This window comes from Ischnura elegans, chromosome 1 (assembly GCF_921293095.1).
Source record: "Ischnura elegans chromosome 1, ioIscEleg1.1, whole genome shotgun sequence".
NCBI classification, from domain to species: Eukaryota; Metazoa; Arthropoda; class Insecta; order Odonata; family Coenagrionidae; genus Ischnura; species Ischnura elegans.
In genome coordinates this window covers 136,559,331-136,576,283 of record NC_060246.1, presented here as the reverse complement: position 1 = coordinate 136,576,283, position 16,953 = coordinate 136,559,331, and the positions used below count along the sequence as shown (strand labels likewise).

Genomic DNA, 16,953 nt, shown 5'->3' with positions numbered 1-16,953 from the left:
AGTAAATGCAGTTTACAATAAACTGAAAATGATGGAACATTGTCACAAAGAATTGCATTCTAAAGTAAAGTCCACAAAAATTTGAACATGGAAGACAGAAGAATGTAGAAGGGCTGCCAGAGCACAGGCAACGCAAGTGACATTGTGTAGAAGTTCACTAGGTAAGGGAAGTGCTATGAAAAGCACGTCACCTGGCAGGAGGTAGCCACAGAGACTGAAAATTCTTCTTGGCCTAGCATTCCGTTCTTTTTACCTATTTTCATCACATACACTTTCAACAACCACAGTAGTCTTCTGGGATCAGTAACACTTACAGGAGTGATTCAGAATCCACAGTTTCCAAAATCTCAGCCATTAATAAAAAGAAATGCGTATGTTCTTCGACTAAACATTGAGTTTTGATATCCTATTCAAAAACTCTCGCGGCTGAGCTTAAAGCCACCGAGTGCGTCCACCGGGTTGCGGATGGTGGGTCGACCTTTAGATATAGAGGTTAGCTGCGAGATAAGCGAGTTCTCTCGTCGAATAAGCAGTCGTGGACAAAAAGCGGCGGTATTCTGAGGGGGTATTGGGCTACCCTTGGGTAAGGTAGGCCATTTAAAAGATACCAAAACCTGTGAAGATACCGTGACTTGGCGACTGGGGGCCGCCAATAATTATGCCTCTCATCACCCGGGGGAGAGGGCAGCAGCTCTTCTTCACATGTGCAAAGGTGGAGACCATACTGGTCGGTACAGCGACACACATTCCACTACTGGCGTGGTAACATTTACTTTAACGGCTGTAGTACTGCAATGTGGAAGGCAAGGGGAAACCACCACATTATCATCCCGAGGAGTCACGGCTACTCCACTCAATTTATATAATAACATGATGGAATTCTCTCGGGTAAAATATTCCGGAGGTAAACTAGTCCCCCATTCGGATCTCCGGGCGGGGACTACTCGAGAGGGTACATCGGTCAAACGAGATAGAATGCTACGGATAGGAACATGGAACGTCAGATCACTTCGTACCTGCGGTAAGCTAGAGAACTTGAAGGTGGAGATGCGAAGAATGAACCTCGATGTATTAGGCATCAGCGAAATGAAGTGGCCCCAGGAAGGAGACTTCTGGAGTGGAAGCTACAGAATGATACACACGGGATCGCTAAATGGTAATGCTGGAGTAGGCATAATGCTTAGAAAGAGCGCCGGGATGCGTGTTAAAAGCTACCTGCAGTTTAATGAAAGGATAGTAATGGTGAAGATAGATACTAAACCCGTAGCTACTGTAGTGGGACAGGTTTACATGCCTACGTCAGATTATGAAGACGAAGAAGTAGAAGATGTCTACCAAGATATAGCGGAAGTTATCAAGCAGGTAAGAGGGGAAGAAAATCTTATTATTTTAGGGGACTGGAACGCTGTCGTCGGCGAAGGTCAAGACGGAATAATAACTGGGAAATATGGGTTGGGTAACCGAAATGAAAGAGGAGAAAGGCTACTTGAATTCTGCACGGAGCACAGGCTAGTGGTTGCCAACACTTTATTCAAAAATCCCCTGCGAAGAAGATACACGTGGAAAATGCCAGGAGACCGTAGAAGATTCCAAATCGACTACATTCTAGTGAAACAAAGATTCAGGAACCAGGTGAAGGACTGCAAAAGCTATCCAGGGGCAGATATCGATAGTGACCATAACCTAGTTATGATGAAATGCCACCTTAAATTTAAAAAGTTGAAGAAAGCCGTGAAAAACATATGGCAGGTTGAAAAATTGAGGGAGGTTCAGCATCAACTGGCTTTTAAAGAGGCTGTAGAAAATAAAATAGGGGAGGATCCGACCAACAAACCAATGGAAGAGAGTTGGAAAACCATTAGAAGTGGTCTGCAGGCGGCAGCTGAGGAAGTTCTTGGTAAAAGAAGAGTCGTTATGAAAAAACCATGGATCACGCAGGAAGTATTAGATCTCATTGAAGAAAGAAGAAAATACAAGGCTGCGAAAACAGAGGAAGGACAGAATCGTTACAAGAGGATAAGGAACGAAATATGTCGTAAAGCGCGGAAGGCTAGAGAAACGTGGATGAAAAGCATTTGCGAAGACGTGCAAAACAATCTTAAACATGGAAAAGTAGAGGCCGCTTATAGGATAGTGAGGAACCACTTTAAGGAAAGGGGCGTAAGATGTAATACCCTTAGGGACAAAAATGGAGAACTATTGATTGAAAACGAAGAAAAAGGGAAGAGATGGAAGGAATATCTGGAAGATTTGTACAAAGGAAGTCGCCTCAGAACGAATGCTATCGAAAACGAGAGGGAAGTGGATGCCGATGACATGGGAGCCCCAATTTTAAGATCGGAATTTGATGCAGCTGTAAGAGACCTCAGGATAAATAAAGCGTCTGGCATTGATGACATTCCTGCAGAACTAATCAAAAATTCAGGAGAGAAGACGTTGAACCAGCTATACAAAATCATTAGTGAAATGTATACGACAGGTGAGATACCAAAGGATTTCGAGAGGAACATTATAATCCCTATTCCTAAGAAGAAATGAGCGGAGAAGTGCGAAGATTTTAGGACCATAAGCCTTACTACACATGCATCAAAGATACTGACAAGGATCATCTATAGAAGAATAGAACGAAAAGCAGAAGAGTACTTGGATGAGGACCAATTTGGATTCAGGAAAAACAAAGGCACAAGGGAAGCAATATTGGCCCTAAGACTGCTCATAGAAAAGAGAATGGAAAAGAACAAGCCAACATTCGTTGCGTTTGTGGACTTAGAGAAAGCATTTGATAACGTGGATTGGAGCACAATGCTTGGAATCCTAAAGGAAATTGGGGTTCTTTATAATGACAGAAGAATCATCCACAGTTTATACAAAAACCAAGTAGCCGTGATAAAATCAGGGCCCAGCTGTGAAGAAGCAAGAATTAAGAAAGGAGTGCGACAAGGCTGTACATTGTCACCCGTAATTTTCAACGTTTACATTGAAAAAGCCATTAAGGAAATCAAAGAAAAGGCATTGGGAGTGAATATCCATGGAGAAAAAATAAGCATGCTAAGATTTGCCGATGACATAGCCATTATTGCAAAAACAGAGAAGGATTTGAAAAATATTCTGGTTAATATGGTTAGGGTAATGAGTAGATATCAACTGAAAATAAGCACGAAGAAAACCAAGATCCTAGTATGCAGCAGAAGAGAAGAAGTCAAGACCAACATTAAAATAGGGAGGCAAAAACTGATAGAAGTGGATGAATTCTGTCATTTGGGAAGCAAGATAACTAGTGACGGGAGAAGCAAGAAAGAAATTATCAGCAGAATAGCCCAGGCGAAGAGAGCATTCCACCAAAAGAGAGACCTGCTTACAGCGGGAAACTTAAATATGGATGTAAAGAAACAATTTATAAGAACCTACATCTGGAGTATGCTCCTATACGGAAGTGAGGCATGGACAATGACCGCAGCAGAGAAAGCAAGGATAGAGGCCTTTGAAATGTGGTGCTACAGAAGAATGATGAAAATCAAATGGATCGACCGAGTTAGTAACGAGGAAGTCCTAAGAAGGGTAGGAGAGAAGAGAAGCCTCATGAAAACCTTAATAAGAAGACGGAACAACCTTATAGGCCACATCTTGAGACATGATGGCCTGATGAAGACAATCGTCGAAGGACAGGTGGAAGGCAAGAATGGAAAAGGAAGACCTCGAACAAAATATATGGAACAAGTAAAGAGAGATGTGAAAGAGAAGAAATACGTAGGAGTGAAAAGATTAGCTGATAGGAGAACTGAGTGGAGAGCTGCATCAAACCAATCCTAGGATTGTTGACCAGTGATGACGATGATGATTCAAAAACTGTCGACAGCAAATGTATAAAATTAGATTCTATGGAATACATTCGTTTAGGGGATAAAAAAAACCTTATATAATCATAATAAATACTACAGCATTAAATAATAACAGAGGCTTTGTGGAAAATCATATTCATAAAAAGAGATCATCGCAGAGACAAAATTACTTACGTTTTCTATACTGAAAATCTCGGTATACCTTCTGAGGCGCCACAATTAAGTGTAGCATCTGCCATGCAGCACTCTCAAAGTCCATTTGCTGAAATTTGAAGAGACGCCTAAGGTACTTGTAGCGTTTGGCTGCGGCAGACATGCAGTCTTGCCTGGAATAAAGCAATAACATAAAGATTGATATAAAATTGATGGTGTAAACTTCCCACCACAAACCAATTTCTTATAAATTAGCAAAACAATTTCCTGCCAAAAATAACCCATTTCTTTCTTAACACAGGAAAACATTTCAAATTTCTCACCACCATAAAGACTTTTAATGAGGATGATACAAAGTGGAGCGTTCAAATTTTCACACTCCAATGCCCATCAAAGTGTATAGGGCAAACGGGACTACAGTAAAACCTCTGTTTAGGGACAACCATGAATAAACACCAATACTCAATTCCCGGCAGAAGGATGTACATTAGATGATGTACACCATTGCCTAAGGTTTTCTGACCTATCTCCAAGAAATGGAAAGCTATTTTCCTCTAAAAGTAGTGTTCATTAACCCTAGAACGACGGGCTGGGTCCAATGGACCCAGTTGGTAGTTTTGAAAGTTTATAATTATGTAAAAAATGCACGGAACTGATTTTGACGCCGTGACTTTTCCTAAATATATGTCCTCTAAAACTTAGCAAGAAATAACGAGAATGGGCTCATTACATTTTATAGTATATTACAAAGTTACATAGTGGGCGGACTGGGTCCATTGGACCCAGTCGACTATTTTCAATGCTATGGGTAATTCATTTCAACTTATCAGCAATTTTCTTATTTACTTTGTATTTTTGGGAGATTCAATGTTTATGGAGACATAAACAAAGCCGTAGGCGATAGTTATTACCAATTAGTGGGCATTTTTAATGGATTGGCTTGAAGCCTTTCGTATGCTCTTCCAATGTCACATTTAGAGTGACACAGTCAGAAACATGTATCCACATCGTTTCGTAATGGGTAGTTTTTGTAACTTTCTCTGGTTTGACGCACACACATTGTGAATGATCAACATTCAGCCCCATGATCTGTTAGTTTTATATGTGAGACCGTTCATCTAGCGTCTGCGGTGCTTCCGTGGTGGACAGTCAGAAGCTACGCTTGCAAGCTGGAGTGGTCTCGCTGCCTACCGACATTTGCTGTTATTCCAACTATCTAACTGAAGAAAACTAAGAATTTGAATTCTATCATTACATTTTGATACCATGCATGGTAGGTACAAAACTTTATGGATTATATAAAAGTCTATATTCCTTCATTCTAATGTACTTCTTCAGCATTTACCTCATTTACCAAATCGTTTACTCCTCAGATGGATTAGTTAGATGAAGTGGTGTATTGATTTTCAACTACTATGATATACAGCAATGTCATTATTCCTATCTTTACAGGATGCTTGGTGGTACCAAATTTTGTGTAGTGAGGTATTGATGTGAATGAATTCATAGAGTGACTATTGATATACTGTGTAGTTGAGGAGCTAAGAAGTCGGCGTCGCCATTTGGATATTACAGTAAAAATAACTATCAAGATATTTTTGAGGTAATAAGAAAAAAGGATTGTTTATAATTATTGAAAAAATTAGCTGTTCTAGCAAAACTATTGAACTCTTTGAATTGCTTGATGATATCAGAAACATAATACGAGACAGTGCTTTTCTAATTTTTACCTGAATTTACAACTAAGGAGTAGCACGAACTATGTTATCTTCCATTTATACCAAGTAAAGTTTGGAATGTAAAATTGATAAATTTCATTGTCACTTTATTCACAGGCTTGCTAATAGTGACACACATTTGGAGTGCATTCATCTAAAGACTGCAGAACAACGTGTTCAGCATCTAAATATACAGCGCTAACAGGAGGAGGGTAGTAGTGACTCCGGTGGAGATGAAGCCTAAAATGTTGAATAAGGATGGAGAAGAACTGAACCTTGGGCGATTTTTCTTCATCTTTCTGAGGAGATGATAGAAACACAAAGGGGAATTCCTACAGGGAGAAATTTTTATTTCACGCAATCTGAAAGAGGAGTGGAAAACGAAACCTCATGCCACTAAAAAGGGTAGAATGCGAAGGCATAATATTTTGCGTCATATCCCGTGCGCCGTGCGGAATTTTTATTCTGTCTTCTGCTCTTTTGCTAATTTTGCATCCTAACATCTTTGATGTTGTTAGAAAATGGACCACCATTGAAAGTTATATAGTTTTTCAAGCTTTGTAGAATGAAGAAGATAACTTTGAAATAAATAAGGTTCTGGCATTGCTAATATATATCATTTTTACAAGTCAAAAATGAAAATTTTTCACAACTTTGGAGTAAACTAGACGGGCGACCAATATTCAACAGTATTATGGAGTCAAAAGTAATACTGCGGGTTATTTGATTTGATAATGCGACAGAAATGAGGAAAAGCAGAGGCGAAGACAAGTTGCAGACTATTAGAGAGATATTTGATGGGCGGTATGAATATTTGAAATATGCATTCGTGCCAGGATCCTGCATGACAGTTGACGAACAGTTATTGATGTTCCGTGGGCGCTGTACCTTTAGAAAGTTTGTATCATCAAAACCAGGAAAGTATGTAATAAAAATTTTGGCTGCAAGTCGTAGTAGTGATTCATTCAAGTGGAATGTCCAAGTATATACAGGTAGAGAATCTCATAAAAGTCGAGAGGTCAATCAAGGGAAAAGATTAGTTGCAGGTATGATTAAGGGACTAATCAGCCAGAAACATAAGTAGGTAGCCCACTACTTTCCAAAGGTTTAGCGATTGTAGAGATCATGAGGTAAAATAAACGAGGGATTCCACCCGAGCTCACGTCTGTAAATGCCATATAGCCTACAGGATTTCCTAAAAAAGTGGTATCTCATGAATCTCATGGAATCCAAGAGAAAATCAACCATCGGAAGAATTTACATCGTGAAAAATAAAATGTGACACACTCCTTGACAATCTTAGCAACCTAGGAAAATAAGTGTCGTAAGTGCAACTACAAAAGGGATAGAAAGACACGAACATCCTCTTCACAATGTGCACAAATTATATGCCAAGATCATTCAGAAATTTTATGCAATCAGCGCCTGTAATAGCATAACAGATTTTGTAAATTCATCATACTTTTGTTTCATTAAATTTGTTACATATCTAATTTATCATTGACAAAACATCCATTTTGTAATTGGTGTTAATGTTATTGTGCTAATGAACATTCATAAAAATGGGAAAGGTGGACTGATATTTTTTCCACAACATTACCAGTTTATGATGAATTTAGACTGAGTTAAGTGATGTTTTCCATCTTATTTACTTCCTCAACATATTTCTTCGTCTTTATTATTATTAAGAGAAGAGAGGTGTCCTTAACAACTGCATTAAATTCCCACAGAATGTTTGGGCAGTAAAATAAAGTGCAAAATGAGTTTTCTATGGGTCACCTCCAAGTTAAAGGCATTTCCTAAGACGATTAAGGTCTGTAAGTGAGAGGTTTCACTGTAAGCTTCAGAACTTGTATCAAGAAACAGAGGAACCAAAATATAGTGAAAATAGGTGTATGGTCACCTAATATCTCCTTGAGACAGGCAATCAGTTCCACCTTGATCCAATAAATCCTCTACTCCCAACTACACATCAAGAAAAATGGAAGGAAACTGGACACCTTCAAACAATACATAATTATTCACAGTAAAAAAAAGATTCCCCTCCTCGACAACAATAACTACCCCAACATTCCTCCCAGCCCTTTCCACCCTTCCACAAAAATTGTTTCGAACACCCATCCCCACAGTATCCTATCCAAAACTAAAATTCCTCAATAAAAAACCACCACCTTTCCACAACCACACCCTCACTACTATGACACTGAAACACCCCAAAAAATACCTATTGACCCTTGACAAGAGTCATGAGCCACCACATAAGGAACACCCTCCATGTGGGATCAGAACAAAGGTACCCGCCATCATATTAAGTAAAAGGCTGTAAATTTCACACGTGACTTTACTAACGACCAGTTTCGTCAGGTGACCATGATGTCACACAGCGACAAAACTAGTCCTTAGTAAAGTCACAAAGTTTTTTACTTATAATTAAGAAATTTCACCCGCACATGTCTCAAACCATCAATTTTACCCACCATCAATTGAAGAGCTATTGCAAAATACACTGGAATACAACCCACCTAACAATTATGCCTCTAATCATCCACTTATCTCCAAAAAAAATTGCATTCCCACCTTTAAGATTTTCCCTGTCTCAACTCACACCTCCCCAATACACTCATAATAATGCATTATCGTGAACTTACCAGGCTTGGAAAAATTGATACAGTGATTCAAAACCAAACATCTCATTTAAAAAAAAGAATTATTTCACTCCAAGTAGACAATCGCCTAAGATTCATAAAATCCTAGCCAAAAAACCAAAATTCTCATCCATTTAAATATGAAAAGATTGGCTGCATCCAGCCACACTGCGCCCTATGATCAAAGGACCATGGTGTCACAATGACTCATTGTCAGGACAAGAATGAATATTAAAGAGTGCAGCAAGGTTCTCACTCGATGAATGCATTGCATCATAAATAACAGCTGAAAGAAGATACTTTATATCGATAGCTTTGGAGAGGGAGCTGGAGAAATCATCCAGAAGAAACGATTACTCAAGTAAAGACTTCATCAAGTAAATATGCATACCACACCACCTCAACTTTACGCGAGTCCCTCGGTTTCAATGCCTTCTTGAATACCTCAATATAATGCCTCACTGATACTGAGTGATATTACCTCTGACAAATCTGTAATTGATTACAACAAAGACGTGACTATTTAAAAAAAAAAAATATATAGTACACATGTACTTGAATTAGCAAAACTTAGTAGAACACTCTGAATCAAGAACCAAAACCTTTTTTTTTTCAAGAACCAAAACCGTCAATTGTACCGAACAATAACATTCGCTTTTCTAATAATGCCATAACATAATTTGGACTTTCATCATACGCATTAAAGACTATTCAAATTTTTATCATAGCACCAACAGTATTATCACACAAAACATCAGGCTGATAGTACCAAATAAAAAATCAGTAGCAAATGAAAAACTGAGAAAAATAACACTGATGTGTTCCAAAATAATGTGTGATAAGAAAACACAACCAACGGGTAACTCTCTAAAATCTTTTTTACACAAGACATGTTACTGCACAATTCAGAACTACAATTTTTTCTCATCCTGAGATGCAACTGCGCGAATGCATAAACAGAATCAGAACACAGGCTATTTTGCCATCTCGCGTTCATCCATTCTCGCATACGTTCCTAAAATTTGACACTATACACGTCGCATTTAGAATTGCGTTCTCGCAAGTACGTCAATTGTGCAAGTACATGCCCTCTGTAAAACAAGCTCAACGCAACTCCGAGGTAACACAACTCTCCGAGGCAGAATAATACGCATATCGAAATGCAATCCAGATAAATAATTTCATTGCAGACTTTCTTAGTGCATGGTTAAACTTACCGATAGGTAGCAGGAGGAGGAAGATAGGAAGACCTCCTAAACTGACTGTTTAATGATGAAGGACTGCGGGCTGGAGGAGACACCGACATTTGTTGCGATTGATACGAACTGGTGACATCAAAACGTTACCTTATAATGAGAGAAAGAACGTTTTCGATGTATCCAAAATACTTATGCTTACTCTGGAGACCATTTAAATTCAACTCAAACAGTTTTACTCACAAATAAAATAATATTTTCACACCTTTTCACGATTTTTGTCATAGTATGACAAACACAACACGGTTTATATACAAAGGAGGAAGAACGTCGCACTATATTACCACGTCAAACTTGAGGCAAACTCGCTCCCTATTTTAAATATTCAGGCAAAACTTAAAAATCGGGAAACCACAATGTAAAAACATCACCAACATTACTGACGTTTATTCAATATCAGAATTTCGCCAACGACTCGGAAAAACGAATGACGAAACTTGTGAAGAATTACGCACACCGTTCCTCATCCAGCACAGGGAAATGACGTCAAGAACCGCGTGAATTTAAATGGAAAAATTAATTTAATTTAAAATACGAATATAATAATTCCTTTTTACTATTTATATAATACCTCCTTCAATCCTGGCTATGCCTATCAAGGCCACCATTTAATTAAAAAATAATGAGTTTTGGAAAATTAAATGTGAACCATAAATTTTAATAAAACATTAAATTTTTTATTTACAATCAATTTAAATAATATATAGGGTAGAATGTCCTCTGGTTGGCACCCACTACCCCCTATTAGTTTGCACTCTGCGATATAGAGTATCAGAAAGGTAAATGCAAAGAAAAGTCCTTGGTAAATGTATACATGTTTGTAATTTCTTATTTATTGCTGTAAATAGACCATATAACATAAAATGTACATATTTCTTCTCTTTCACATGCTTCTTTACCTGTTCCATATATTTTGTTATAGATCTTCCTTTTCTGTTCTTCTCATCCACTCATCCCTCGACGATCGTCTTCATCGGGTAATTATGTCTCAAGAAGTGGCCCATATGACCTTATAAGGTTGTTTCGTCTTCTAATTGAGGTCTTCATGAGGATCTCTCCTCTCCTACTCTTCTCAGGACTTCCTCATTACTAACTCGGTCGATCCATTTGATCCTCATCATTCTTCTGTAGCACCACATTTTGAAGGCCTCTCTTCTTGCTTTCTCCACTGCTGTCATTGTCCATGCCTAAGTACTCGCGTAGTGAGGAGGTCGAGGTGGAGGTGGAGATAGAGGTAGAGATGGAGATTGAGGGGGAGGTAGAGGTAGTATCATATAGTAAAGAGGTTTGCACACACAGCTTTCCCATAGTCTCGACCATGAGCCAGTCTTTCACCTAGTGGCATCAAGTATAATGGTAATTTGGTTAATTGTAGCATTTTTACAATGTTAAGCGATAGTAGTGGTGATGATGATGACATGTCATCAGCATGTAAGTGGTGGCTGATTGGTCGTTAAGTAATGGCGAATTGAGTGCTCATCCCATAAATCAAGCGCGACAAGATCTAGGAGAATATCACCATCTGTATTTGCAACTTAAGTATTTCTCTGGCAAATTTCAGGAAAGCATTAGGATGTCACATGAAATGGGTCTTGAATGCACCAATCACGGAGAAGCCTCCCGATATACCTTGTGACACTCCGCTCAAAAGACAAACTCGTTTGTCTTTGAAAGTGGTCGTGTGCCCTTAGAGTCCCTGAACCAAACTTAAATGTAGGCATTATACCATTTCGGTGTTTTACTACACGCATAGATTACATGTGTGTCCTGTGGTCCTCCTGTAAATGGCGGTTCGATATTATAACTGTCGCCATTTGGCAAGTGACATTACAGGTTGAATGGACACTTTGAGAGAGGGAGAGCCTTACCTCATGGTCAAGCAGAGGTTTATTTTTTTTGTGTGTGTGTGGATTGTTCCTTTGTGCGAGTGAACGATGTGAGCGTGATTCATTTTTCCCTCCCCCACCTTCAATTCCCGGCTTCCCAAGTCCCCGTGTTGTGAAACGAACTAAGACATTCCCTCCCCCCTCATGGTGTTATGACTCGAGAGAGCACCCATTTACGAACCCTCCCACTGCCCCCACCCCAGGTACACCACCCCTTTTTGGGGACTTTTGGGGATAAAAACCCTGTGATTTTGGCTGCCGGGAGGAGAACGAGTCGGCTCTCGCGGTCACGCTGGACGTAAGATTGCCAAACTAAAGGAAGAAGTCGGCCTGGTTTTTTTTTTAAGTGTTGCTGGCGAAATATGCAGTCGGAGGAGGTTTATCGGGATGTGGCGTGGGTGGACGGGCTAAATTGAAGCGCTACAGGAGAAAGGAGACTGACCGGTAATTTTCCGTCGCCGAAGGAAAGCCGTCCCGCTCTACCCCATCAAGGAGACACAGCGGAAGGCAACAGCCCTCACCAAGAGCAGCAAAAGGCAGAAACTCAGCCCTCAGCATTGACGCGACCCAGATGAGATAAGTACTACTGCCCCTGCCCCAAATCAAGTTAAGAAGATTCCGGACCAGTGTCGTCTACAAACCCCAAACTGAACCCCAAAATCATTCCCCCCATTCAGTACAGAAAAGCTGTTTCCCCCCCCGATCTTTATTGTGTTCTGATTCCCCCTATTACCCCCCTCCCCAGTGTGCGAGTGTGTATGCGTGTGTTAGTTTGTAAGGACAGGGTATGTTTTTCTTTTGATTATATTATCATTTAACTATTTGATCAGATGGTGCAAGATGAACTGATGAAATCAATCGGGCGAGAATTAGTTGTTTCACTTGTGTTTGCTCAGTTTTCTTTTGATGTTATATTCAATCGATTCTCACGTATGCCGGCAAGGATGCGGCAATCTTATGTATGATTATGTATTTACGATTATTTGCTGTTCTCATTAATTTTGTACTCAACTTAGGATTTGCAAGAAGCTCTCGTTCTTTCAAGTGCACCAATCACCAAAAGGTCACTCATACATTCCTTTCCCTTCTCGCACACCCCATCCCCTTTCTCTCCCGAAAAAAAATCCCTTCCTCTTTTCTTATACACCCCCAATCCCTCCCACTCTCCCGTTGACCCGTGACGAGAGGTCACAATATACATAATATTTCCATGCGGTAGGAAAATAGGCAAAATGTTGGATTGGATGAGGCCATCATAATGTTTGGAACCATTATTCCTTGGATTAATCTAAGTGGGTCTACCTGAAGCACTGTCTTCATTATTTGGTTGGGGTGGAATTGGGGTGGAGGGTAGTGTGTGTTGCTGTGAACTACATATTAGGTGTGCAACTGAGTTCCCGCTGTTTGTTAACAGATGGCTCTAGCAGTAATTACTGGTTGATTTTGACTTATTAGAAATGTCACGAATCAAGCTTAGACATTTGGTAAACAAAATACTCGACAACAATGGTGAGTTTTTTTAGCATCATATCCTTATTGTTGCATGAAAATGTCTGAGTTTGTGCTGGGTAACCGTCACTTACGGGAGTGTTCATTTTCTTTTTTCATTCGAAGAAAACAGAGGCTGAACTACTCTTTATCTTTTATCATGCATGCAAAATTGTGGGAGAAACCTATCATGTGATCATCCACTGTTGGCTAGATTGTACAAGTTATTAATTTATGGTGTTTCATATGATTTGACTAGGGAATTTCAATGGATTGGGCTGGGGAATTGTATTCATCCAAACAAGGGAGTTACAGCTCAGAAGACAAGGGAGTTTCAGTCTAGAAAGCCAAAGGAGTTTCAGTATAGCTATTAGCCAAGGGAGTTTCAGTCTAGCTAGTATAGCCAAGGGAGTTTTAATCTAGCTACCCAAGGGAGTTACAGTTTAGTCAGCCAAGGGAGTTTCATTGGGGTACCTGGAGAACTTAAGTGCACGGCCACTGCACTGCCATCCCTTTTCCAAACTCCACTGGTTTTGTTTCAATTTCAATGCAGTTTCAGCGTAGAAGCAAGGAAGTGAGTTTCAAGGTTGTTTCAGCCCAGTTTCAGTTAAGTTTCAAGGGAGAAATTTTTACCTGAGTCACTATATGCACGCCCATAACACACAATGCATTTGTGTTGCCTCGAAGTATCACAACCTCTATCTCCACCTCCCCCTCTTACCTCCTCACTATGTGAGAACCCTAACATCCGTATAGAGCCTACTCCATAGAGAAGTATACAATGCATACATCTGTATAGAAGCATACTCCAAATGTCAGTTCTCAAAAATTGTTTCTTTACTTTCATGTTTAAGTTTCCCGCAGTAAGCAGGTCTTTCTTTTGGTGGGATGCTCTCTTTGCCTGGGCTATTCTGCTGATAATTTCTTTCTCGCTCCTCTCATCACTATAGTTATCTTACTTCCCAAATACCCGATTCATCCACCTCTATCAGTTTTTGCCTTCCTATTTTAATGTTAGTCTTGACTTCTTGTCTTCTGCTGCATACTATGAATATCTTGGTTTTCTTCGTGCTTATTTTCAGTTGATATTTACCCATTGACCTATACCCATATTAACCGGAATATTTTTCAAATCCTTCTCTGTTTCTTCTATAATGGCTATGTCATCAGCAAATGTTAGCATGCTAATTTTTTCTCCATGGATATTCACTCCCAATGCCTTTTTTTTATTTCATTTATGGCTTTCTCAATGTAAACGTTGAAAATTGCGGGTGAAAATGCACAGCCTTGTCTCACTCCTTTCCTAATTATTGCTTCTTCACAGCTGGGCCCTGATTTTATCACCGCTACTTGGTTTTTATATAAACTGTGGATGATTCTTCTGTCATTGTAAAGAACCCCAATTTCTTTTAGGATTCTAAGCATTGTTCTCCAATCCACGTAGTCAAATGCCTTTTCTAGGGGTGGATCCAGGATTTTTTTCTGGGGGGCAGAGGGCACAACTCATATTTGAGATTAAAAACAAAATACAAAAATTACTGTAGAAAGGATTCTCTTTATTTTTATATGAAAGTTACTATAACATTAACTTAAATTATTGAGGCTCCATATAATACATACACAAAATAAAACAAATGCAATGATAGCTGTATTAAAAATCTTGCCTCCATGCCCCCCTCCCCCAAATCTGCCTATGATTGTCAGGTCTATGGTCCTAAATTCTTTGAAGTTTTCCTCTCCTTTCCTAATTGCAATTGGGATTATAATATTCCCATCGAAGTTCTTTGGTATCTCACCTGTCAAATTCATTTCACTTATGATTTTGTACAGCTGATTCAATGCCTTTTATCCTGTATTTTTAATTAACTCAATGGGAATATTGTTGTAAGACTCAAAGTATGGATGATTAAGCAATGACAAGACTCCACACCGATGTAATTTAACGGGAGTTTATTGTGACTCCCAAAAAAAAAAAAAAAAAAAAAAAAAAAAAAAACAATCATGTACACAGCACTCTGTAACACAGCCAATATTCACTCAGGTGGCATGCACGCATGACCCTTGTTGCCTAGCTCTAGTTGAAAACTAACTGTCCTTTTCGCACCCCTTACGTGGCACTCCTCGTCCCTCTATTGGTGAGCTCGTAAATCGTCTGCTGGTGACTTGCCCAGGGGCACCACAATAGTCAATTCCAAATGATTGTTTTATCTTTTAATTAAGGTCTCTTACAGCTGCATCAAATTCTGATCTTAAAATTGGGGCTCCCAGGTCATCTTCATCCACTTCCCTCTCGTTTTTGATAGCATTTGTTCTGAGGCTGCTCCCTTTGACAAATCTTCCAGATATTCCTTCCATCAGTGCGGTAGCCAGGAATTTTGTTTGGGGGGGTTCAAAATCAGGGGGAAAATTCTTGAAAAATAGGGTTCTAAGTAGAGGGTTTTAACCCTTTCCTATCGGCGCCTACAGTTGGAAAACGTTTTCCGTGCTACGAGTAGCATGAGAATATTTTAAACCTCTCTGTACGGAGCTCATTTTTGGGGGTGAGTTGCCTGGGTATTTTCATCCCTCAGATTTGGGACCCAGCTCAATGGGGCACCTGTCCATGGCCCTTTTATTTGGACCTTAGACCCTATATATGGACCTTGCACCTGTCCCTTATCCCAGCCACTGGACTACACCCTCTAACCCTGTCATAGCATGAATCCATGGTCAACTTATTGCGATACCAGGGTTTCTTTTTCAATCAAACATAGTACATATTTGATTTCCAATAATTTATTCTTATAAAAGAATTGCTAACATTTTTTTAGGTACTGTGGAATTTTAAACGGATTTCTAGCTTTAATAGCAACAAAGTTAGTAAATAAAAGGTAATAAGATAAAAATAGTATCATTCCGGAAGTTCATTATTTTTAACACCAAAATTTTGTTTAAAAATTGCTTATGCACAGAAGAAAACAAAGGTTTCATTTCAAAGTATAAAAAAATTGTAATATGCAACAAAATATGTAATTGAAAAAAACTATTGACAGTATAATCACTTTGCAACCAATTTCTGCAGTGAGGATGATCATGTGTTAGTGGAAGGGTCGGGCTTTTTGCATGGGGAGTGGCCCTAAGGACTCGCTAAGCTGGGTCCCAGGCCAGGCCTGAATGCATCAGGCAATTGCTACCTCAGCAGTCACTTCCCTTCCCTTGCGTCGGCCAGAACCAATGTCCACTCGTTTGCGTTGAAAATTCCGCGACAGCTATACCTGACATCAGGTGTTATTATTATTGAAGTATTCTACCAATTAAGATAGGTTTCCATGGAGTGCTCAAGAAGAATTCCGGGAGCCTCCCCTTACATCATGCACTTCCCTCTTCAGTGCTCAATAAGACCTACTACCTTTCATTCTATCTAAAAATCCTATTCTTTTCCTTCCGCTCCCTCGTTTACCTAACATTCTTCCCTCTAACACTGTTTTCAACATCCCATCCCCACTAAGTACTCACTCCATCCACACCTTCTGTCTCCTCCGTATCTCATCTAAAAGCTGCCTTTCCTCACCAACTATGTCCAGCACTTCGTCATTCCTCCTCCTCTCCGTCCATTTCACCCTCTCCATTCTTCTCCACACCCACATCTCGAATGCCTCCAATCTTCTCTTGTCCTCCTTCCTAAGTGTCCACGTTCCTGCACCGTAAAGTGCTACACTCCAGATCAGACTCTTCACTAACCTTTTATTTAAATTCTTACATAGCAAACCTCCCAGAAGCTCCTTTCAGTTCATGAACGCCTCCTTTGTTAATGCAATTCTCTTCCTAATATCCTTACTACTGTATCCGTTTTCCTCTAATGTACTGCCTAAATAGTTGAACTGCTCAACCTGCTCAAGTTTTTCACCACCCACCTTTATCTTAAGTCTCACGCAAGGTTCTTAAAGTAAAGGTTGCCTCATTCGCGACTCGGGCTCCCATTGGCTTGA

At 39.6% G+C, this 16,953-nt stretch overlaps 1 protein-coding gene across 2 annotated transcripts in view; it reads right to left on the bottom strand.

The window, feature by feature from the left end:
• LOC124170590 (protein unc-50 homolog) overlaps positions 1-10,052 on the bottom strand; it is a 59,912-nt gene extending 49,860 nt beyond the window's left edge. The window contains exons 1-3 of one of the 2 annotated variants that reach the window (XM_046549403.1): positions 9,795-10,052; positions 9,573-9,701; positions 4,014-4,165 (exon numbers count right to left, since the gene is read on the bottom strand). In XM_046549403.1, the coding sequence (XP_046405359.1) occupies positions 4,014-4,165; positions 9,573-9,661 (241 nt within the window). In that variant the 5' untranslated portion in view covers positions 9,662-9,701; positions 9,795-10,052. The remainder of the gene's footprint in view (positions 1-4,013; positions 4,166-9,572; positions 9,702-9,794) is intronic. The other variant, XM_046549398.1, reaches the window with a different exon arrangement.
• Positions 10,053-16,953: the final 6,901 nt, after the last annotated feature.